Consider the following 25,210-nt stretch of genomic DNA (forward strand, 5'->3'; position numbering starts at 1 on the left):
AAATGGGTTATTTATGCTGAAATCTATCTGGCCTTGAATAGGCTGAATTGTTTCACAAAGTCATGCAATATGCCTTTAACACGGTGAGGAAGGAATCTTTACCTGTGTAATAACTGCACTCTTGTTTTGCGCTAATATTTTTCATCCTGCTAGATCAAGTGGTAAACCCCAACCACAGAAAATACTGTTTTAAATTAAAGTCAGTTGCAGTTTTTCATTTAACTGAACAAATACACATTTAACACCAAACTGATTTTGTATCATTATTATTCCAGCAACATGCAAGTGTGATAATGGTTAGAGAAGAAAACGTTTTGCACTCAAACTGTAAATGTCTGTAGCCTGCTTGCATGGAAATATATGCTAACTGCCTGATCAGAAAAACATCTAATGAAATATTCACCACAGAAATTGTTTCTGTTCCACTTCTGGTTTTCTAATGAGTATGAAGTAAACTCACTCATATCAAGTCTGCAACTTGTGACAAAATCTTCATACACTGCTTGAGGGCTACTGATAGTCATTCTGACAAAATGCAACTTGTCTACTATTTCTGACCCTCTCCTACTTTTTATTACCACAAGGTCACATCTTCAATTTGTGTCAATTTAACTTGAAAACAGATTATAAAGTTATTTACATTTCTTTGTTTGGATAGTTGTGGCTTTGCTGTTTTAGCTTATTGGTATCCCTGAAAAGAGTAAGTAGATAATTGGTTGGTATGCATCTTATTAATGTGCAGAGTATAATTTCTTTTATTTCCTTTAATTTAGTTAACTGGTCATAAATTTATCCACTATCTTAAAACTGAAAGTTAAAATTGAAAGATTCCATGTACAGTGAAGTCTAAAGTATATGTTTTCAAAACTACAGTTACTAAATGACAATATAGTTTGACAAACCATGGAAGAGAATCTTTACTATTGGATGCATAACCACTACTAAACTAGGAGTACCAGCAAACATCTTCTGTATTAAATGGCTAACTTGGCAACCTTAAGATAATACAATTATCTTAAATTTCAATTGTACGTCAAAACACAGCTAGGGAAAAGTATATTTTAGTGCTTAACAGAGTCCTGAAGTCCTTTGCAGACCCTGATCTAGGTCACACAGTTTTCTTCTCATTTTCTTAAAATTTTAGTTTGGCACTGCTTTCTAGCATGGGAAAAATAATTTACACTACCTCAGGTTAACAATCAAAAATACCTGAGTCTTTAGTTCCCTTGTAGCAGGAAGATAACATACTAGTTCACAACATGCCCTGCAATCGCAGGGAAGCACAGAACAGTGAAATTTCTCCACCTGATGGATAATCTAGTCTACTATCATCCCAATAACACTAGGTGCTCCCCTTCACGTCAGGCTAGACATTTGCCAATGCAAGTATACTGCTACTCCAGATACCCAGACGTATTTCTTTTGGGATTTGAATCCTGGAACTTGTCTATGAAAGGCTAAGTCCTTGTCACTAAAACAGTTTTGTCAGAACCACAATTTAATAACTTCAAAATGTTTAAGATCATTAAAATAACAAAAATACATACAGTGCATTGCTATTTTAAATAAGCAGATTCAAAGAAACTCCATGTCAATCCTTACCCTCACCCAACACAACATTTAATGAAATACAATTTGCTTGAACAACGCTTTTTTCAAAGGCTTTATTTTCATGAAGATGCATATGCATCCTTTGAGAAGATTTTAAAACATTCAAAAAAAATGCTGAGAAATTAAATAAGCAACTTGTGCTTATGGGTATATTAGGGGTTTATTTTGTCTTTACACAATATGATTCAACTGCAAAAACACAAGAAGTTGGTCCAAAAAACAAACAGCAGAAATAAAGCTTTTCTTCAGCTTTCTTGTTTTATCTTTGAAGAAACAACACAGACTTGTGCAATATCATCATATTCGTATGTTCTCTTCAAAAATGTGTCAGTAAGTCTTAAGCCAGAGACACTCTAGAAAAGAAAAAAAATAATTATAAGACATATTATTAGAATTACTAAACTCATAAAACAGGAATTTTGTAACAAATCCATGCCATTGACTTACTTGCAATCCCTGCACTGAAGACAATAATGTAAGTGCAAGACGGAGAGAGGAACTTGGGTGTAATTTTCCAAGCTGTCTTCCAGAAACTCCACACCAGTGGATGGAATTAGTATTGCACATTTCTAAAACCAGATCCATAGTCCTTTCACTGCTAGAGGAAATTGAAAAATGAAAACAAATCTGTGGACTTTTTTTTAAGCATTCAATGACTGCAAATATTTAACAGCTAGGTTATTATTTGGGTTGTTATTAATGAAACAATTAAAATTAATTTATATAATAAGACAGCAAATAAGATTTACTGCACTAGTGATGTGCACTAATTTATTTACACACAGTCTTGGCTAATGTGAGTGCTCTGTCATGGATTTAGTTAATTGGAGAAGATAATAACGTTCACCTTTTCAGTATGCAGTACCTGCAGACCAGGTATTTGCTTTAGTTCCTGGCTTCAAATTTTATTTAGAATTACTTTACAAAAGTGTTGCAGGAGACAATAAAGGTCTACTGGAGAACACAGTGTAAATACAAATCAAGACAAAACATGCATAAAGACCCACAAAAGACCACATAAGAGAATGTTTAGGAGACATTCTAGGGGTGGTACAGAATTAGCAGTAAAATCAAACTTGACATAAATGGTATTCTGATAAACTATCTGTAATTAAAAAAAAAAAAAAAAAGCAAAACAAGCAAGCACTAGTTCTGTGAAAGAACTAAGAAGACTTCTGCTTTAAGTACGCAATTGAACCGTAAAATCTATAAGACTGATACTGCAGTCAATTCTGCAGAATTCCACTGCTGATTTTTGACAGTCTCCTAATTAGAATAGTATTAACACATAGTAATGGAAGATATATTTAATTGTTTAGAATCACTGGAATCCAAAAGATGTTTAAAGTAATGAACCATAATGAACCGAAGTAAAGTCCATATTTAAAATGTTTCAGGAGAAATGCCCTGAAAAATGTAATAGTCACAACTTAGCAACTAAGAAGGAAGAACAAGACTCACATGACATCATTACCTGCAATTTGTTATTTTACATGTAATATCAAAAGGCTCTTCCAAATTTACGGTGTCTGGTATTGTCTCCAGAGAAAGCCTTACATCACCATAACCAGGAGCCTGGGGAAGTACAAAAATGCACATTTCTCAAACACTGGTTGGTAAAGTTGGAGTTTTTACTATTCATGTTTTCATTTACTACAACAGGTTTACAATAACAGGATGTGAAGAGGATTGTCTTTTCTTGCTCAATTAGTGTACCATCCACTATTATCACCTTTCTGATAGATTTAACAGTTCATTAGACAGAATGATCTGCATCAAGTATAATGAATTAATTTACAGGGAACAATATGCACTTTATTATTAAGTTTTTCGGACAGTTCACTCTCTGAGTTCCAATACTCATACACTGTTCCTGCCAAAATAATTAGTTGTCACCAGATAGAATGGTGCATTAATACTTTTCTGTATTTTGGAAAGAGCCAAACACATCTCATATGATTTACTAACAAACCCACAATGAACACCCAATGTAGTACAAACTTGGGTGGACTGAAAATCTAATGCTTTTTATCTTTAAGTTTAATCTCCCAAATGATAAAATGATAAAGGAAAAATGAAGGAAATTTTATTCTGCTTAACAAGTCGTAGCTGAGACATATGTTCAAATTCTGCTGATAAAATGATGCTGTGCTAAAAGCTACATCTACAGCTTGATGAAAAGGTATTCCCAATGAGGCCCAGACAGTAAGTCAGTGACCTGACAGCTTGTGAACAGCTTTTAATTATATATGGCTCTTTACAGACTAAAGACAGATGACATTTTAAAACACTTATTAAATTGGGCATTAGAGTGAGCAGTGTCAAAACAGAGAATTTCAGATCAGTAGAGCAATGGAATTTTGGAAACCTGCAAGAAAGAAACAGTCTGTGAATTACAAGACCACTCTAAACCCAAACAAAATTATTTTAAGCAGGGAACATCCAAGAAATTGTTTCAAAAATGCATTGCTGATCTGGACCAAAGAAATGATATAAAGGAACAGGAAGGGTAAAATCTGGGGCTTGTGAGGGAAACAAAGGCTTACTGGATTACTAAATGGATTAGGAAAAAAATGATGAAAGGTGAGTGGAATTTAGACACCAACTAACCTGATAGCACTCAGAAGACGAGACAATGAGAGTAATCACAACCTCAAAGTTCATGAACAACTTATAAATTGACCAGAAAAAATAGCCTGAATCAAGACTGTAAATCTGAAACATACATAGTATTACATATGCTACACATGAAGATTATAACTCATTGAAGCTAATATGTCTGTATGAATTAGGGAGAAAACTTCTTTTTATATGCTAACTGTTCATGCAGGAGTTGTTTTTTCAGTGCTTTTCAGCTTCCTGCCAAATGGCAACCTAGAAGTTCATTTTGTTCTGAAACATTTTGCTATACACTACTTGATTCCAGCAACGCATGTACAAGCCATTAAATTAGACTGTTCAGTGTAGTGACAAAAAAGAAAAAACATTTTATGTGCCAGAGACCAAACAGTCAAGAAAATGAGATAAAAAAATACACTGTCATTCACATGATCAAAATGAAATCTCCAGTTTAGTGTTTTTTTCCACACTTCGTAGACCAAACATATGCTGAGTATTTATATTAAATAACTTTCCCATATATATATATTTCTATGAGTTCAGATCGAGGTCCAGAAAGTAAGAAGCTTGAATTTTCTCTCAAGTTATTATTCAGCTGTTCATTGAGTTGCCTTAAAATTGATACTAAGTTAAACTGATGCTTAAAGACTTACCATTCTTTGAAGCTGGCTGGTTTGCAGTCTTCCTCGCTCACCTAGATTCGTTTTCCATACGATATCCAGTTTACCAATCACAGTTACACCTTTTATTACTCCAGCTTTCTCTGCAAATTCCTGCTTTGGTTTCAGGCAGTATAAATACTGACGTGTGTCCATAGGTTGTAAGTAAGTTCTTGAGCCAAAAGTTGACTCACTAGAGAAAAAAAAAACATTATTCCTTCATTTTAAACAGTTATTTTTAGGAGGACTTAACAAGAACTCAGCCTTTGTTCCCCTCCATCCCCATTTTTACTGTGCATGTGGCAATTTAGTTGATACTAGCACACATTTTATATATTCACAATAGAAAACAATTCCCAAATTTATGCAGAACTAAAGGACAGTGTTCAGATGTGAAGAAAGTAGACTCAGCTGAGACAGACAGAACTGAGATGGAAACCCACTTTGTTTATTATCTGGCATCTCAACATACAAACAATGTGCTGGTTATTTTCAAAAGCTAATTTAATCTCATTAGTCAAGAACTGTATACAGATTTAGCTTTGTTTAAAAAAAAAAAAAAAAATCAATGGTAGCAATGCTCTATCTACCTTAAACACATATACTAACCTGTCCTTTCAATTTTGCATAGATATTCACAGATTAAAAGATACAGTGGTTAAACAATACGCAAAACCAGCTGTATTCTTTCATGAGTTTTGGGTTTTTGGTTGCTTATTTGTTGTTGTTGTTGGTGGTGGTGTTCTTCTTGTTGTTTTTTTTTACCTTCAGGAAGCAGCTACAAACACATGAATACAGAAACCAGGTATCTGATATAGGAAGAGACAAACACTGGTACTGAAACAAATTTAAATCCTCAATTCATTTGTTTTTCACATTAATTTGAATGAGAGCTAGATGAGAGCAGAAAAAGCTGTAATTCAGACTCCCTGTGCATAACTACTACTTTGAAATAAACAATTCTTCACACCAGCAAATCCAAGGAGCTTAGAACTTACCCGTGGAATGAAATAAACCAGGGAATAAATACTTAAGGACCATATATAGATAAAAATCTCCAAAATACCTACCAAAACACTGTTTGTTTTTTGCAGCAGGAAACAGGCTGCTTGTAACAGTCTGCAGAACTAAATACATTAATTCATGTGCTATTAAAATAGCAAATGAAAAAAATGAAAATTTTGCAAAAAAAAAAAAGCCAACACAGTTATTCAATGAAGATATTAACAAAAGATTAAGCTTTGTGCTTGAAACATGCTGAAACATTACTTAATGAACACAGTAGGGAATCATCACATAACATGAAGGCAAGGGCAACAGTAAAGATGGATTAAATTCAGTTCCATCTTCTTATTTTTCAAGAGTTCTTACAACTACATTTTCCACTAACAGTTTAATCATCTTCTCAAGCATCAGGAAAAGGGAGGAAGGTAGCTGCTGAGAACCAATGGGTTCAGGACATGGGTAAAGCTGACATGTAAGTATGATACACTTAAGAAAAACAATCCCTTCTACAAATCACAAATAAATCTAACATCATCAGCTTATTCATATTTTAGAGTAAAGATTTCATGCTCAGAAGTAAAGAACTATATCATTATAACTGGTAAGAAATATAGATAGACTCACTCTGTCTATCAAAGTCCAGTTTATTTCAAACTAATTCCAAGAAGAAATTGCCATGCTTCCATTTCCTGTATTCACAATATGCTTTTCTATTTTATCAAGCACAGATCTTTTAAGTTTTTACCTTCAAGACTCACAGCCCCCTCAGCAACTCAAGGAACCCTTTGTTTTGCCTCTCCAACCTCTTCATTCTTTAATCTTCTCTTTACCACTCTTGCTAGCTTTCAAAAGATTTTCTTAATTGCTACAATTCCAGATGGCAATGGTCACAAAGTGGAATTTCGATCCGTGAGTGCACAACTGCATTTCTGCCATGGTATTCACTAAGTCTCAATATGCAAAAAATCATTTCACACTAAGTCATTCTAAATATATAAACTGTTATTTAATTCCCTTCCAGAAAATTCCAGGCTCTCTCAGTTTTACAAGCTCATGATTACAGTTTCAAGACAAGAAACATTACACTAGACAAAAACAGTTTGTATGAACAGCACTCCACTTTACTGCAGCCAAATGCTTTCACAGACAAGGAAAAGACAGAATTTTCACTTTAGCTCCTACTATAGAGCACTCAAAATATACCTCTTCCAAAAAATCCAAGCAAGTGCAAACTGCAAGCAGACAAATCTGACATCCACCCTACAAGCTTTTCTGTCCACAATAATTTCACAGAACACAGTACACAGCTCTTCTGCTATGTGGTGTTTATTTCAGCATGACAAACACCTGTGGCCTAAGACTCTGAAGGAATTGCATTGATTCACCTTGACTGCTGGTTAGATAAATTTTAACTAGAATAACTGAAAATGGATATGCATCTACTAGAAAGAAACAAGGATGGAAGGGTCCTGTATCTATGAACAGAGAGGTCAGAACCATACGTGTACTAGATTTTATAAAACATATACTGAAATGTATCCATGTTATTATTTGAGGGTGAAAATAGGGATTTATTTATAAGTTTTTAAAAACAATTTCTATAAAAAGAAAATTAACAACTTTTGTAGCTGAATACATAATAGGAATTTGTTTTTTTAATTATGCAAATAAGTGCACTCCTACAGTTACAGGCAACTCAGTGATTATAATGCTTACAACACCTGAAATCATAATACAATGTTTCCTCAGTCTGAACATACCTTTTCCCTGCTGAGTCAACTGTGTTCAGTTCTGCAACGTTGTACATAATGGATGGCTCTAAAGAAACCTTCTCCATAAACATTGGAGAGGTCGTAATGTTCTGAATTTGAGCTTCCAGAAACACTTCGTCTGTCTGGGGAAAAACAAAATAAATAGCAGGATCACAAAAATGTAATTGCTAATATTGAAATAATATATAGTCCTATTGTTAAAAAACAAAAAAAAAGTCGTGTGTATTTAGTTCATGCCTGCAAATCAAAGTAATTAATGCAAGAAAAACCTTAATCCCAGTTACCATTAGTAGGAGCAAAAGTGTTAGTGAACAGATATCTTGCCAAACAATGGATGTGGGATAATCTTTGCATGTTCTAGCTACTGCTTATTTGTAATACTTCAGATTGCCACTTCCCAGGATTTTCATCAACTCGGTAACAACTGAAGTTATAATCCAAATTATTAAAAAAATAAGGAAATGCAGTGCACGTTAATGCCATGCCATGCCAGATTACTAGTGCTGTATAAAAACAATTAAAGGAACTATGCATGTTTTGCTTGAACTAAAGTATAACAGCTCAGGTACATGCTCTGGGATTTTTATTCTGAAACATTTATGTGCCAATTAAAAAGTAAGACAGCTTCCCCTTTCACTTAGCTTCATCATGCCAATGGTCACTAGCATTACCTACATCTAACTATTTAGTGGGTGCTCAACTTTCAAAACGTCCTATAGGATCTATCTGTACTAATAAAGCTAACACCTCAAGATGTTCTAGTGCAGAATGAAAGGTACTGACTGTATTACTGAATATACTGAAAAAAACCTCATGAAACCAGAAGGTTTTTTGCCTCTGCTTCTCTGGAAATGCAGACCATTAAAGTCACCTTGAAGCTCTAAAACTTGGTGGCAGAATAACCATTGAAGGCTCAGGCTATCAGACACGTAAGTTCCTGAAGAAGTGCCAATTACAAAAAAAAAAAAAAAAAAAAAAAGAAGTATGGTATGTGCTGGAGGGAGGAATATCAAATCTGCATTTACAAGACAGTTACCAGTAAACTGTGTAAGTAAACTGATTAAGTGGTATGATAAATCTAAAAGATGTATTTCACTGAGAAATGGAAATAAGCTTACATTTTCTTTTAAATCAGTGTAAATAAGCTGGAGAAGCTCAATTTGTAAGTTACAGAATATGTCTGAATTATGTTATTCTCAAAAGGAACTCTGTTAGAAGGAGAAATACAGACTAGTAATGGAACAATTCATTGTGCCTTACAAACATGTTATGCCTGTATCAGATAAATAGAGGAATGGAAATTGTGCAAGCTTAACAGGCTACCTTGCACTTCCAAGAGTTGGAAATACCCCCAACTTAAACATGGCTCTAGGCACTCATTACAACCACTACCAGACTGTCGCTTAAATTGACACTGTTTATATCCCATAAATCCATTGCTCAAAATCTCCATTAACCCAAGTTTTAGTTGTTTTAACGCAGCAACCATAGGCAGAAATTTTGGAAAAGCTAGTTTGAAAGGGAAAAGAAAAAGCAAGCAGCATAATGAAAAAGCAAGTTAGCTTTGTGTTATTCCTAGATGTAATTGTATAAATATCAGTTTTTAAAATAAATAAATAAATAAATAAAATAAAAAACACCTTGAAGTAGTTCACCAGAATGCAGCTTGCCTTAGTACAATGCGCACCTTGAAGTGAAATCAGACTGCAGAAGTACCATACTAACTCATCAACTCTTACATGCAGTTGAAGTTGGAAAGCAAGGCTCCAGCTCAGGAAAGAAAGAACATCCAGCTGCTGCTCTCTCCTCAAACCCACTGTCTCCACTAACTGGATGGGAAAAGTTCAGTCACAGCTTACACAAGTAGTGCTGTTGTTAAATCTATGCTCCTATGGTTCAAAATTAATGTTTTAAAGGAGATTAACTCTCACTTTTATTAAATAACGAATCCCCTTTTCCAGTTAAAAAGAAAACTATCTCATCAAATTTCTGTGATATGTCCTACAGAATAGCAGACATGAGAATTTGGAATTACCAACTTTCAGTTTCAACAATGGGTATTAAAGAAAGAGCTAACCATTTAAATGATTAGCTGTACGTATGCAGGACAGATGGCAAAACATCAGTTCATGATATGCAGAACAAACATTGCTTTTCCATTATGTTTTTGAAGTGTCAACAACAAGCAGAGAGGCAGACAGACAATTAAAAAAGCATACAGATTTATAAAAAAAAAAAATAAAAATTACCACAGAACTGAGGTCACTCTAATGGGAAAATAAAAAAGAACACATTAGAGAAATTAGAGTTAAATGTTAAAGAAAAAGGAGGCTAACTTTCAAACAAAATGCATTTCTGCATTTTTTTGCACCATCTAAACACAAGAGCATTAGTAAGACAGAAATGTAAATTAAAATGGATGCAAACAAAGATGACAAGTACATTTCTATTAAGTGGTAGCTAGTATTGTTACATGGTTTACTAGCTTTGCTTCAGATTTTACTAACTGCTTGCTGCAGAACCAATGCAAAACAGAGCCTAAAGCATACAAGCCACAAGTAAGGCATGGTAGAATAAATTAATTGTATTTTAAAAAAAGCAGTTTTGGAGCAATTTTAAAATACGTCTTTAATTTAAATCCATGCAATGAGTTGAGTATGAAATGGAAAAACAGTCCTTGTCATTTCACAGATAATTTGAAGTATCCATATATTTAATGTCTCAAAAGTAAAAAGCAGGTTTTAAAATGTTCTAGCCAAGACACAATACTACAGCTTGCAACAAAATTTGGCATAATTTAAATGGGAAAAAAATATCTTTTTTGGGGGAATAATCTTCATCAAAAAGAAAAACCAGAATACTTCAACTGAAAACTTTATTTTCCTAAGCGTCTGTTATGTTTGCCTCCCTGAGAATGTTTGCAGGAACAGAATCTTTTCCAGATCCTTTCTGAGGCACAAAAAAAAGTCAGTGAGAGACTTTCTAAAGCCTGAGTCAGGTAATTCAATCACAGGATTGCAGCAGGCTAAGGTGACAGGACATGCATTTTATGCACGAATTTCAGTGACCACCATGATTTGGGTGTTACTGCAATATGAGCAACATGCAAGAAGATTAAGTTCAGTGTTATCCCTTGTCTTAGAGGGATGAAATAAAACTAGAAATTGTAATTCATAATTATACTGATAAATTTTACAAATTGATTGCATCTCATCAGTAAAATTAACAGTTCAACTGGTTACCTAACTTTTAAATACCTCTAGTTAATCAGCAACTACACATATCTTCCTCTACTCCCAAGGAGAAGTCTGTCTTAAAATTCAGAATGTAGGCATTGGTGCTTCTGGTAGCAATGTAGTCCACATACAGCATTTACCCACTTTCTTCTTTCTTTCTTTCTTTTTTTTAATCTATCTTTTACTGTTACATCACATAGCATAACTTAATGTTGTTTCACAAGTGAAATTAAAATCAGTTTGCTGGGTAAATGAAAATCCTTCAATTAATATTATCCACAATTTTTTTAAAAAAGAAGTTTTAATCAATCATATGAATACTAAAGTAATGAAGTCCTACAAATGCCCAGACAGAAAGAACAAAAGGCAACAAAGCAACTTTTTCAAACCTTCATGGATTAAAAAAAGAAAAAAAAACCCAACCAGTTTACCGATTAAAAACAAAAAACCAAAAATCACAAACCACCATCAGCTCAGACACCTCAACTTCTCACAAATTTTTATTTTTAACGAGGAATTGGTGGCTAGCTGAGGGATGGTGGTATTTTATTCAATCCTTTATCAATGCCATTTAGCCAAAAAAAAAAAAAAAAAAGAAAATCAAGAAAAGAATAGTCATGACATGTCAAAAGTTTGCCTAAAATTAAGAATTCTTTCAGCATAGAACAAAATTTACATATAAAGTAGAGAGACAAAAAGGTTTAAGACATTTGTCCCTCTTTACCCCACCATGTACATACTTACCCCACCACACAAAATAATGTGATCCATGTAGAAAATGAAGATTTATCTTATTTATGTAATTCGAAAGATATTCCCTCCAGAGATACTCCTGAAATCTATGCTAGATGTTTGAAGCACTCAAGCACTCAGCTAATAGTACACACACATATTCTGATCCTCTCAGGAATGTCTCTTAATCAACCTAATAGCTGAAGGTTAGATGCAGCCAGGTATTTTTAAGAAAATACTCCCTTTCAATTTTTTGTACTGTGACATTTAAATTCTTTGAACTATACTTCCTCTAAATAAATCACATGCTATATTAAATGGCTTATAATCTACACGCTGGTCATACACAACAGAGAAAATCTTGGGGAATCTCCTGTGCAACTCTGAACAAAGTTGATGTTTGCACCCAAGATCCTCATCTGTAGACCAAAAATTACGATGTCATTTTTCCCGTTTTCTCTGTTGATTTTTATCAGAAATATATCTTTTGCAACTGTAAAGCCATAATCTTGCATGATGAACCCCATATATGAATATGATTGAGATAAACAACTAAGAACAATAGATTTTGAGACACTTTGCTTTTCTACTGCAAATTCGTAGCATGTATCTGCTCCATTAAGATCAAACAGGTTAGCAAAATGTTTTCTACTTAACACAAATTATTATCAGATTGTCACATTTGTCTTTTTTCTTCCACTTATTCTTCACTGCAAAGAATTTTCTGCAATTTCACTCTCATTTAAACTATTTCAACTGAAGTATTTAAGACTACTAGTAAAGATGTTCAATGAAATGACTGTCAGTGTTAGAGTTAACCATGTTTCAGAGGTTATGCCGTAAATTATTATGCATAATGGGAACTCTTTGCAAGAACTTTGTACAAACAGTACAGAATATGCTGGACGTGCTTATTATCAGTATCAACTACTTCTAATGAGATAAAGGGGAAGTTTACATCCTGTAACAGATCTATACAATACATACACCTACAAGGAAAGTCTACAATTGAAAAGAATGATCTATGTAATTTGTAGGAGTTTCCATTATCAGTGCTATCTTCAATTAGAATTCTACCAGTAAAGAGCCAAAAAGAGATACTTAAGTACATCCGAATAAATATTTGCAGTTATCAGGTTTTAAAGTGCCATGCATAACTGATGCAAACCTGAAAATTAAGTTATTTAACAGAGGGGTTATATTTACATTGGAGAAAAATTTGTTTTTCCCATTGTGGTAAACTATTACCTGTTTTTATACAGTTAATCTCCCCTTACTGTAAGTAGTCTATCAACCTAAAAATACTATCTGTAAATGGAAGTATTTGGAGTCACGGGATAGCAGAAAACATGAAAATTTTTCAGCAATTACATCAAATCCTTTACATGCTTGCTTTACATATGCCATTCCTTTCCATTCCATCATGAATCTATTTTTAATTTACATTATATAAACTCATCAGCAAATAAATATGGTCATTAAGAAAATCTTTGAATTTAATCTAACTACCTAAAATGAAGTAATAAACAGTAAACCAAAACAAACCTAAATACAAATAGCTCACATTTACCTCCGCATTGTAGAATTTGGTTTTCACATCTAGTGGTTTGAGCACCTGAGTGAAATGGAAAAAAGACAGGTTGACTATTGGCTTCTCAGACATCATTAGTAAAAACTGTTTAGAAGTGGTAAGTCTTCACCAAAGTGGAATTCTTGGATTTTTTTTCTATTTTTTTACCTTAAGTAGAACAGGTGCATAAAGAAACATAGAATCATTTAAAAATTCAGAATTTGCTATATGCTAGCTGCTAGTTATTTACTGGCCTGGCCGCTTTCTTACTGCCTAAGTAGTCTTATATTGGTAATAAATACTTCTGCAATGTCCCAGTGTCCTCTTATGAAATGAGACAAATATGATGTAGTGAGCAGATTTTGTCTTTAACAGAACATTACATCCACCTTGCATCCTGAAGTGGTCTCCACTTGCTTTCAAGAGGGGAACAAGAATAATCTAACAGGCCCTTGAGCATTTAGCACAAACAAACGTTGCTGAGGACGTCTCTAAAAATAAATGAAAGAACTACGCATGTGATTTTCTTAAGCAACGAACCATTACTAGCCATGACTTCCTTCTTGAAAATACAATTGTTAACACTACTACAAATTGAAAAAAAAAAAATAGACACCAGACATTTTAAATCTCATAAATCAACAGTGAAAAATTTGATGACTTAAAAGGAGACAAAGCGATGGTTTAAGTTTTGCGCACAAAACCAGTGTCTTCAACTCCAAGCAGTTAATACTTACAAAATGGAAATACATTGATAAATCTGAAAGAAATAATGTATTACACTTGTAAGGAAACAAGTTTAAAATGTCTTGCTGGGAACATTTATTCTCCTACACATATGGAAGGCCCACAAGATACTAACAGCACACACTGATATTCTTTGTCTGTACCACAATTGGTACAGACAATTGGCAAATTTAAGCTTCTAAAGATCAAAATAATGTTGTCTGCAGTAATCAGATTGAGTACAGGGCTATAAGAGTAAAATAAGATCAGGTGCAATCTGGAGAAGACATGGGCCTAGATGATAAGCCACGGGTCTGGCTTATCACTGTCAGAACCTGTATACGAATAGCCAAAAACATATGAAGTAAAACACGTCGCCCAATACTTCTTTGTTATCCCACAATCATCCCACAATCATCCATATATTCCACAGTAAATCAACACTCATTAAATACATAGCTAAAATACAGTTTCATGCCAAAGTCCAGATGAGTCCAGATGATAGTGATTTCCTGCTTTCATCAGTTATTCTAATCAAGTTTTGGTACCTGTGTGGTAGAATGAAGACTTTCAACTTTATCAATTAAATCTTATGATATTAGTAAAATATAGCAGGCTAGAATTCTTTTTTTTAGCTTCCTTTATAAAAACCCTCTGTTCCAGTTTAAAAAGGTTAAAAACACTAAGAGAAAAATCAGATTTTTATAATGTAAACTCACAAGTTATGTGTGTCAAAGACTGAACTACGCTTAACGTGTTCAAAAAAAATCACAAAAATGGCAGATTGGAAATTGATTTTTCTTTACCAATCAGTGAAAAAAACAGTATCTATTACTTCCGAAAAATTTAGCTGCACTGTAATTATAAACCATCAGTTCACACAGTTTGATATGATACCTTCTATCAATTTGATTTCAAGTGTCAAATACATAACAGCATATAAAAGTACTTCTGAAGCATAAACTGTTTTAACTTTAGTTTTTCAGATTTATTCACTTCTTACAAATAAAGTGGAATACTGTGTGCTGTACCTGAAATTTGAAGAACTTTCTGAAGTACATCTTCTCTCCTGTTTGCGTAGTATAACTTACTGCACAAACTAAGCTAAAAGAAATATTTAGGAAAAATAATAATTAAATTTTGTACTGTATCAAAGAAGGAATAGAATATCAGGCATGTGCTGCAGTTTCACAGTTTATTATAGCTCTGCAGTGCTAAAATAAATCAAGAGTCTGAAGATTTAAAATCTTACATGTGTGTTCCTATTTCCTTCACTTCATGATGAATTACATCATCAATACAGCAGTCAGGTTTAAGTTCTGCCACTGCAGCAGTAGAAGCTGAAAGGTTCAAGCGCTGAGAACTTGTCTGAAGATCAGCCTAAGAACAGAAAAACAAAGCATCAGCTAACACTACAGCTGCTTAAGGCAATCTATGGAAAAACAACTTAAGCTGAGAAGTATCTGAGGGTTTTGTATCCTGCACGTTTTTATACATAAAGTACAACTGTGTTCATTGCAAGATAAGTTGCTTCCATGTATTTTAGAAATTGTTATAAAATCCCCATTTACTCTTGAGTTCCTTGAACTTCTAAAATTTTGGTTCTCATGCAATTCTCCGTTCAACAAGAAATGCAAAATACGATGCACCAGGAAATAAATCATTCGAAACATAAGCAAAACACAAGTAAATATATACTATAAAGAGACTAGCTTTGATTATATATAAGTGAAAGTGCAAATAAAAGAACAGTTGTTTTTTTGGCTTTGGAAGTTTTGTCACTAATTCTCCAGAGAAGCTTTACAAATTATCCACTTTTTAATACAATTTCTTTTTGTTTTTTAATTTTAATATTTAAATATTTCTTATCCCCACTTCCATTTTCATTTGTGTTTGTTTCCAGTTGCAAGGAATATTTTCTGGATCAAAAAAGAAGTGACAAACAGTCTATGTATAAAACATGCTAAATGCACTGATATTGTGACAAAACAATCAAGATCTTTTGTTTGCTTTTAACAAACCCAGTATATAGATTTCACATACCTTCACCAGTATGTCCTTGACAACTTGATTACTATCATTATGTACACTAATGTAACTGGAAAATGTTTCTCCCAGAAATATATTTCTGTATTTAAAAAATATACATATATGTTTAGCAACAACAACAACAAAAAAAACAACAATTCAGAAAATCCCATTTTTAATATATTTATTTTAAGCAGATCATTAGCCTCGCCAACTTTAATTAGTATCTCCAGTTCTTAAAATGCTAGAAAGATGGATAGAGATAGAGAGGCTCACAAATGTTGTACTAAGTCCAGCGTGAAGAAATACAGTGCTTAAACTATATTGCAACAGTCCACAGGCTCGCTGGAAGAAATCCATGTGGTTAACTTTTTATACTTTACTAGTATCCAGAAGGAAACAGAGCTAGGATTTATAGGATTCAAATTTAAGAATAGCTAGGGAGGCTGCCAAATCAAACCTTACAATATGTTGGCAATTTCACACCCATTCTTCCAATTGTCATCCTTCTAAGAGCAAATTTCAAAAGAAAACAAGAAAATCAAAAGTTTTTACAAGATAAGAACACAAAGACACACAAAATAATAGACAATACTGCAACACACAGAAATCATCGCAATAAAATCTATCAGTATAAGCTATGGCTTATAGCAGCATTTTATATCAGAACTTCACCAAAATTTCTTTCAACTTTCTGTTCTTGATACATTCAATCAGGCTACAGACAACATTAGGCAATACATATTTAAATGATACATCGCATTCAAAATCGAGTCATAGAATGGTTTTAAAATGATTGAATATTTTTGCATAAAAATGATATTCAGTAAGAAAGGCAAGTAAGAAATGTTAAATGAATCCTAGAACTTATTATACATTACAACTATTCAGTCTTACCCAAAATTCTGAGGCAAAGTCAGCATTTCTCCTAGCATCAAAGCTTCTGCTCCTTTTACAGTAGAAGGATCATCTTTCATGAGCTGGTTAAATAGATTACCTGTAGAACATCAAATTGCATACATCTTAATAGTAGCCAAGTCAAAGGCTTTGTCTGCATTTAGGATATGACACGTCTTTTTTTTTTTTTTCCTCAATTTATGCTAAATATACTTATTTTACAACCAACTTACTTATGGACAAAACACATGTATATATGCTTGTTTATAAATTAAGGCTTTTAAAACTATGCTGAACAGCACAATCTCAAAGGCATTCTCAAATTATAATTAAACCTTAAGGAATGTTCTGTCTAAATAGAGCACACCATGTAACACAATTAATCAGCCCCATTTACCTTCTCCCCCAACTGCCTTGCATTTCTACACAGGTCTCTTTTCTTGGATCTTTCCCTTTTTCTTATACTTCTAAGTTGCAACTACTACTGAGGGATAATCCAGGAATTTGCAATACATGACTCTCCATGTGATTCTGCTGTGATTCAATTTCCATAGTAATATGTCGATAACAATTAGTGCGGTATTTTCTCCAGATAAAGAAAATATTAACAACAACCTTTTGTTTTCTACAATTACATGTTTTTCTCTGTTACAGATGTTTTCCCAATTAAAATAACTGCATGCTCCCTACCTCACAGTAACAAATATAGAGACAGTGTGTTAAGTGCTCAGACTTCAAGTTCATATTTTCACAATATAATCACTAAGTTTTCAAGGCTGTAGGTGAAAAGTTGTATAGTGCATCTTGGTATTTTCCCATATGTAATACCAAACAAAACGCAGTGGCATTTCAGATTACTTTCTACAGAAGCTCAGAAGAATTCCTTTCACATATAAATCTTAGATGCACTGCTTAAACCTAGCAATAGGTAAACTGTATGGGAACTGTTGAACCATGGCCTGAACCACTGGTTGATCACCTGAGGTAAGCACTTAGCCCAAGGAGCACAAGTGAAGGCAATTAGCTGTGTGTCTGGAAGGGGTGGAGCGTGGCTGCACCTCTCCTAGACCCCATTTAAGGGCTGACTGCCACTGAGGAAGGATCTCTTCCTGGAGATCCCTCCTTTTGGAGTTTTCTACTTTGAGACTAGGACATTGGCGAGCATTTCATTTATTTTTGATTGTCTCTTTCTACCACAATTATCTTTCTAACTATGAACTTGTAAAATACCATCCTAACCACGCCACTCTTCTAACTGTTCATTTGTTAACTGTACAGCACACAACAATCAGTTAGTAGATAAAACATACCTGGCAAATCTCTTTCTTCACAAGTCACTGGAATATTAGTGAATAAGGTAGGCTTTGTTAACCTCATCACTGCAAAAGCAGAAAATAAACCATAGGTCAACTAACAAATTAATTTGTTTGTTTTAAACACAGTTCTGTCATGCACTTCCTCCATTAAAAAAAGAACAAAACACTACTAAATCTCAGCTCAAGTGATGTCAAGATCTTTTAGTTCATCTGGTCATTTTCAACAGAATAAATTCCCTGTTAATCCAATCCAAGCGTACAGGTGGTGAAATTGGTCCCTCTTGCTTTCTCTAGCACAATAATATCTACCTTTTTTTTAATCTTAAATTTGAATCCATCCTTTCTGTTAAAATGTTGTACAATGTTCTTTGTGGATTCGAGGAGCGTACCAGCTTCATTCTGTGTGACCAATCTAAGTCTGCTTAGATGTCTGTTCTGTGACTCTGGATACCATAGAATTGAACTTAATGACTTATTTGGATCTTAGCAGCCATAAATACCAGGACACAACACAACTTACATCCCAATCTCCACAACATACATATGATACAGGTAGAAGTAAGGAGCCAAGATTGTTAAATACAACAGCAATAGTGCCAAACGAACTCCTCAGGGATCTTCTTATAAAATCTTTCATCAATACCAATAAAATCAAAATCATCAAGATCTTCTCATTAAAGAAAAACTCTACTTCAAAAGGTTGTGTTTTCAATGGCATTTCTTCTATGAAGATAGAAAGAGAGAGTTGAGCTCTTCTCTCCTGGAGAGGAGAAGGCTCCAAGAAGAACTGACTGCAGTTCTCTAGTATCCAAAGGGGAGCTACAAGAAAACTGAAGAGGAACTCCATTAGGAAGTGCAGTGACAAACTGTGCAATGGTTTCAAACTAAAAGAGGGCAGATTCAGATTAGGTATTCTGAGGAAATTCTTTAATCAGAGGGTGGTGAGGCCTTGGCACAGGCGGCTTATCTCTGGAAGTGTTCAGTGTAGGCTGAATGGGTTCTTGGGCAGCTTGATCTGGTGGGAGGTTTTCCTATTCAAGGCGCTGGAATGGAACTAGGTGATATTTAAGATTCCTTCCAATCCAAACAATTCTGCGATTCTCTAACTTCACTTTAACTCAAAATACTCAAGGTCACATAATTTTCATTTGCGCTACATATTTAAGATTCTTGAAGTTACAAATTTCCTCCCTACTAATACAAATCAATGTCCCCATCCTGCATATTGCTACATATAAATGCATCCACGTAGAACTTAAATTTAGCATTTGCAATCTCAAATCTTTTGATCTGAATATGTAAAATGCACCGATTGCTTTCTCTTCTAAACTTACAAAACATAAAACCATATTATTTTATAAAAAATCATATTTCTCTTGAATACAAGATGTTAAACAACAACCTTGCACTGAAACACGTATTGCAATTTCACCTTTATTGTACTACTTACAGACCATCTCAGCATTCGCTATTTCCAACTGTATAAAAATATTCAACTGCTCTCATATAGTAGTGGGCTGTGCTGGTTCACATTAACTTATACTATCATACAGCAAACCTATACAAGCTAGTATTTACATGAACAAATCTTAGTTTTCAAATTTAAAACAACAACAACTTGAATACATTCTCTTTTGTGTGCGTGTACAAAGATTAAAAATATGATCCCTGAAGGCTCTGTACCATGAGGTAAACAAAAAGTCTCAAAATACACAAAACAGAGGACGTAGAGAAGCGGATTCCACATAGGAACTGAAAAAGGTACTGAATTACATGTGCATATGAACAAAGCAGTTCTGGATAGCTCAAAATAGAATTTTTTACTTCATTTCTACATTAGTCCTACCCAAAACAAGTAGTTCTATAGAAAAACTAAATGCTGCATTCATTTACTACTGTCTAGTTTTCCAGCTGTGGTGTACCCACACAGCACAGTGAGTATCATTGGTCATAAGCCCTCTAAGAGAAAGCAGCAGAAACCTGACAACTACAACTGAATAACGGCACTGATCTCTGTTCCAAATTTAGGAAGACTGAAGAGTATCAAGTTGGAAAGGATCTACAAGACTCCCAGGGTCCAGCCCTCAGCTCCACACAGGGACATCCAAAATTCAAACCCTGCATCTGAGTGTTGGCCAGATGGTCCTTGGGCAGAACTGGTATCATGACCACTATCCTGAGGAGCCTGCTCAAGTGCCCACTGCCCTCTTGTGCAGACCCTGTCTCCAACCCTCTCTGCTCCCCTCCCCTGGCACAGCTCCATGCCGTTCCCTCGGGTCCTACTGCTGTCAGAGAGTAGAGCTCAGCACTGCCCTCTGCTCCCTGTGAGGAGCTGCAGCCACCATCAGTCCTCCCCTCTGCTCCTCTGCTCTGTACTGAGCAGACTCAGGGGCCTCAGACACTCCTTGCCCTCCAGTCCCTTTACCATCTTCATAGCCCTCCATGGACACTCTCTAATACGTTTAAGTCCTCCTTATATTGTGCCGCAAAATCCGCACCCAGAGCACAGTGTGGAACAGGAGGGACAACCCCTCCCTCACCCACTGGCAGTGCTGAGCCTGATGCACACCAGGACACAGATGGTACTTTTGGCTATCAGGGCATACTGCTGCCTCATGATTTAACTTGCCATCAGCCAGAACGCAAGATCCCTTTCTATGGGGGCTGCTCTGCAGCCTCTCATCCACAAGTCTGTACGCTCCAGGACAGAAACTGGCACTTCTGATTACGACTCAGGCACTTGGTGAGTGCCCAGCACTCTCATTTGTCATGATCTCTTTTCCAAAACCAAGAAATGTTTTCTTAGTTAAGTCCTAAGTGTATTTAAAGAATATAGTGGGGTTGTATTACAGACAGTTACCTAATTGTCTTCAAATCTACAATAAGCTTATATATCTAGAACTGACTACTTATAATGGAAGAGTTACAGCTCAAGTTTAAAATAAAGATAACTGTAATAAAATTAAAAATATACACCATGGAATGAAGTCAAAATGCACAAATTAAGACATGTAGATTATTGTATTTAATGAGACTACTAAAGTATTGTTCTTGTAGTATTACAGATTCTCTTGCTTTTCTTCTCAGATTCTAGATATAAAAGTTACACTTAATAAAACATTCTGCATCTTACTCCACTGTATCTCTAAAAATTCTGACAGCACAAAGTAACTTCATTACTATCATCTTTAAGATTAGAGAAGTAATTTCACTGATGTAAGTTGGCTACATTAGCTTTACAACTAATAGTGACAGCTAGTTACTTCAGTCATTTGTCATATCAGTATGCTAAGCAGTAATATTAAATCCCACAGATGCACCAAATTATAATACAGAACATTCAGCCTTCAGCCAAAGTTTAAAAACACATGGCAATGTTCCAAATTGAGCAGTATCCTTTGTTTTAAACTACAAAGAGGTATGCAGTGTCTACAATAAAATATTATTATTCAAACATTATCATATCAAGAAAAACAAACAAAATTCCAAAGGGAATATCCCGGAGAAATTAAGTGCAGAAGTATTATTTTTTTTTCCTTTAGACAAAGAATGAGAAAAAAGAACACAGAATATTGTACTAAATCAAACAAATGTACTGATCTTCATTGACCCATTCATGATTTTCCCAACAAATAAACTTAAAAACACTACTACAGCTTTAAAACTGTAGTAAAGTAACAAAGTTATTTTCTCCTAATTAATTCATCAGCTGTTCTGAAGTTTGTATATTTTAAGCTCCTTAAAAACTAAGCTACCTAGAAACTACTTCAGACAACAATATTGTTACAAAACTATCTTACAATTATAAACTAAATATAATTCCAAATTTATGTACAAGCAAATTCATTTTATCAGTAAGACTTAGCTTTTCCCTAAGAATATTTCTAATATATTCACAGTATAGTATATCACAGAAAACCCATATCTGTCCCAAAGATCTTTGAATAGTAGCATTGCAAGACGGCAATTCGTTCTGCTTGATAAGTTTATTCAGTTTTATCCAGATGTCCTCCAAGTTCTGGTTATTACAGTTAGACTGCTCAATTGTCCACTTTGCTCTATAAAATGCATGCAATTTAAGTCTTTCCAAATTGTTTTGAAGTTCTTGAGATAGAGGAAGAATCTTTTCTTTAAGCTTAGGGCTAGAGAGAGAGATACTCCAAGACCTTTTCAATTTCTGTTTCTCATTAGATGGTGGTTCTCCTTGATTCTCCAAGCTAATTTGCCTGCGGCCATTTTGTGTGTGGATTAAAGTCTGCCCATGATTCACATCAGACTGAAATTCAAGGAGATTTTTTGTGCAGTCATAACTAGGAGATTCTACAATATATTCTGAAGGTGTAGCAAGTTGTTTCAATTCTTCTGCTTCTTCAGAAGAAATAACTGGTGGTTGCTTTTTTGGTTTGAGCGGTAGTCTGTACAAATCATTTGGAAACCAGGGTGTGAATCTTGGTAACTGACGAATGGGAAACTCCTTCACTGCTGCTTCTGCAAATTTCTGCAGTTCTGTCAGATCTCTCTGATGTGGTCGATAATGTAAGACCACTTCCATGCTTGTGCAGTAGGAATTCAGTTATTCTTAATTACAAGAACAGTCTCTTGATGAGGATTCATAAGTCTAGATTGAAACATCTTATTTGCAAGAACTTCCTTGCCCCATGCTGCAAAGATCAGTGGGAAACGGGACCTAAAGCAGAAGTATTATGAAAAAATAAGACACTTCCAAATTAAGAAAAACACTGCTAGGATATTCCGTAAAAAAAGCAACATGTGGTAAAAACAAGCCAGACGTGTATATTAACTTTTTATTTACTCAAGCTGACTACAGCAATTGTGTTCCATCACCACCAGCATAACTTCAGTATACTGAACATTACCCACAAGAACGCATTTTAATAGATGCTGTCCTTCCTCAAGAGTATTCCTTTTACTGGAACCTTTTCATGCTTGCCATCTACCTGTCAATCTCGTTACATTTTTGTGATGGGTATTAAGGATAACTGAGACGACCTCAAATGTTAATTCTTACATATTAAGGCGAGCATAATTCTCTTTTTCCAAAGATTCTGTACGCACATGACTTTATGAATTCTAAGTGTATTATCAAAGCATGAAGTAAAATAATTTTTAAAAATATCATCTTTAATAAGACACATCACCACCACTGTCTATTTCAGCAAACTCACCAATCAAATATTTATTTTTGAAGCATTTTCCCCCCAAAATTTCAACAGACTAAGCTGAGGCATCTGAATTAACTACAGAACATACTGTGTATTACAGAAACCCTTTCAGAAATAGTACTGACAGATGCTGCAGTTTTTGAAGTTGACACTAAAAGGTAAGGTGTCTAAACAGACTAAGGTCTGCTTTTTTCCCCAGTTTATATCATGTTCATAGACATTCAATTCTTACCCTCATAGCTTCCAAGGAATACATGCAGACATTCTTTCAGACCTAATAAGTCCTTACAGATTTCATACTCTAAAAATATCAGTACCTTCTTTCTTTCATTTAAAGACCAAATTAAACGTAGGGGAAAAAAACAAACAAACAACAACCTACAAACAGGACTATGAGATGTAACACAAAACACATTATAACATGCACTCTCACTCGAGCTTCCCCTCTCCACTTATCAAGTTTGCAATCATTTCAGGTTCTCCATCAGACATCAGCAATATACAACAATGTTAGAGTCACTAAAATTTCAAATTGCTTAATCGTGTCAATATTTTGTATAAAATAGGGAAAAATGCAAAGATATTCAGGTATCTTCAGACTTCTATTTGTAAAATATACAGTGTGGGCACTGTATCAAATTCAATACAAGCCCAAGGATCCTACTGGTTTATTGCAAAAGCAGATTGACATGCCATCCAACTTGTTCCTTTGTATAAATTACTAACAAAATGTTCTGATAATGGCAGCTGACAGCATTCCACGTTCTTATGTTTTGGCTTAGCTGTTGTCTGTGCACACGTACAAAAAAGTGGTTGCTGATCTCTGAATTATGGTTGATAGATTTTACTATGACGTGCTGAAAACCCTCTCAAAAAACACTGCGAAGCAATTAAACAAACAAAAGATGGAGTCTAACATCATCTACGCACCTGCACTGCTTTACATAACTGAGCCATCTCACTCACTTAAAATACACACGTAATTGAGGTTTTAGCTGTTCCTTACTCCACCGCAATAGCAATGCTTATTTCCAACAAGCACTGTTCAAGAGAAAGAAGGTGGATACTTCTGCTGACTGCAATAAGGGGCAGCTAGATTCAGGTTTTTCACTGCTTCAGCTCCTGATGGTACCCAAGTGCCTGTTGGCACAACCAGCTTTTCTATAGAAATCTATCGATTATTTTTGTTTCTATCAGCTCTAGCCCTGCGAGCTCAAGAGAACTACCAATTTTTTCTCTCAATACCCGTGTTTCCTCAATCAAGAACGTAAGCCAGCGGCTGTTCACCGCGGGAAAAAGGAAGAAAACAACAATCATGGGGCTAGAAAGAAAATCTTAAAACAATAAATAAGTAAATAAATAAAAGTTGGAACTGCCGAAGCCCGTCTGCAAACCGAAATACGGCCAAAAGCCCGGAGCGCCCCGCCAGGCCCGGCGCGCAGCCCCGCCCTCCGCCCGCCCGCTCCCCGCGGCGAGACGCGGCCACGCAGCGCGCCCCGTCCTTCCTCAGCCCTCCTGTGCCCCGGCGGGAAGCAGCTCGGCCCTCAGCGCTTCCCAGGCTCAGCGAGCGGCCGCGGGACTCGCCGGCTGAGAGCGGCCCACGGGGACCCAACGTCGCGGCTCTCCGGCCAGGCGAGGCAGGCGCCCGTACCTTTCAGGGCCAGCAGGTGCTCCTGCTTGGGCTGGTTAACGTCCATGGCTCGGCCGCGAGCCCCGAGCGCCGCAACCAGGGAAGAAGTGCGCAGGCACGGCGCGGGCGGAGCGAGCACCTCTGAACCCGGAAACAGCTGCTCGGGACACGCCCCGACCGACGGCGACGGCGACAGCCGCGGCGCCACGAGCCGCAGCCAGCAAGG

General features: G+C 35.4%; 2 protein-coding genes across 7 annotated transcripts; both read right to left on the bottom strand.

Annotated features, from left to right (window-relative positions):
- Positions 1-431: 431 nt before the first annotated feature.
- On the bottom strand, positions 432-25,135 carry TRAPPC13 (trafficking protein particle complex subunit 13). 6 transcript variants are annotated; one of them, XM_090132094.1, is made up of 13 exons: positions 25,006-25,135; positions 18,166-18,234; positions 16,856-16,955; positions 15,974-16,058; positions 15,183-15,310; positions 14,962-15,034; positions 13,205-13,249; positions 9,406-9,495; positions 7,655-7,788; positions 4,884-5,082; positions 3,086-3,186; positions 2,059-2,206; positions 432-1,964 (listed from the first exon to the last, which is right to left on the bottom strand). In XM_090132094.1, exons 1-13 carry the CDS (start codon positions 25,049-25,051, stop codon positions 1,857-1,859), a joined length of 1,326 nt encoding a protein of 441 aa, XP_089988220.1. In that variant the 5' UTR covers positions 25,052-25,135; the 3' UTR covers positions 432-1,856. The 6 variants fall into 6 exon arrangements, with proteins under 6 accessions (XP_089988220.1, XP_089988219.1, XP_031467473.1 ...); XM_090132093.1 differs by having other exon boundaries at positions 2,059-2,209; XM_031611613.2 differs by lacking the exon at positions 9,406-9,495 and adding an exon at positions 9,916-9,933.
- On the bottom strand, positions 19,584-25,118 carry SHLD3 (shieldin complex subunit 3). The gene is made up of 2 exons (XM_031611617.2): positions 25,006-25,118; positions 19,584-22,858 (listed from the first exon to the last, which is right to left on the bottom strand). Exon 2 carries the CDS (start codon positions 22,721-22,723, stop codon positions 21,974-21,976), a length of 750 nt encoding a protein of 249 aa, XP_031467477.2. The 5' UTR covers positions 22,724-22,858; positions 25,006-25,118; the 3' UTR covers positions 19,584-21,973.
- Positions 25,136-25,210: the final 75 nt, after the last annotated feature.

The sequence above is a fragment of the Phasianus colchicus genome, chromosome Z, assembly GCF_987193195.1.
Source record: "Phasianus colchicus chromosome Z, bPhaCol1.hap1.1, whole genome shotgun sequence".
In the NCBI taxonomy this organism is placed as follows: Eukaryota; Metazoa; Chordata; class Aves; order Galliformes; family Phasianidae; genus Phasianus; species Phasianus colchicus.

Bases quoted from the DNA above. Each gene is read 5' to 3' on its own strand.
- SHLD3 (XM_031611617.2), bottom strand. From the start codon at position 22,723: ATGGAAGTGGTCTTACATTATCGACCACATCAGAGAGATCTGACAGAA.
- TRAPPC13 (XM_090132093.1), bottom strand. From the start codon at position 25,051: ATGGACGTTAACCAGCCCAAGCAGGAGCACCTGCTGGCCCTGAAAG. The intron at 7,789-9,405 runs GTAAGAGTTGAT...GTTTTTCCCCAG, and splicing joins CTTTCCAACTTCAACTGCAT to ACAGACGAAGTGTTTCTGGA. The intron at 1,965-2,058 runs GTAAGTCAATGG...TTTCTTTTCTAG, and splicing joins CTTCAGTGCAGGGATTGCAA to AGTGTCTCTGGCTTAAGACT.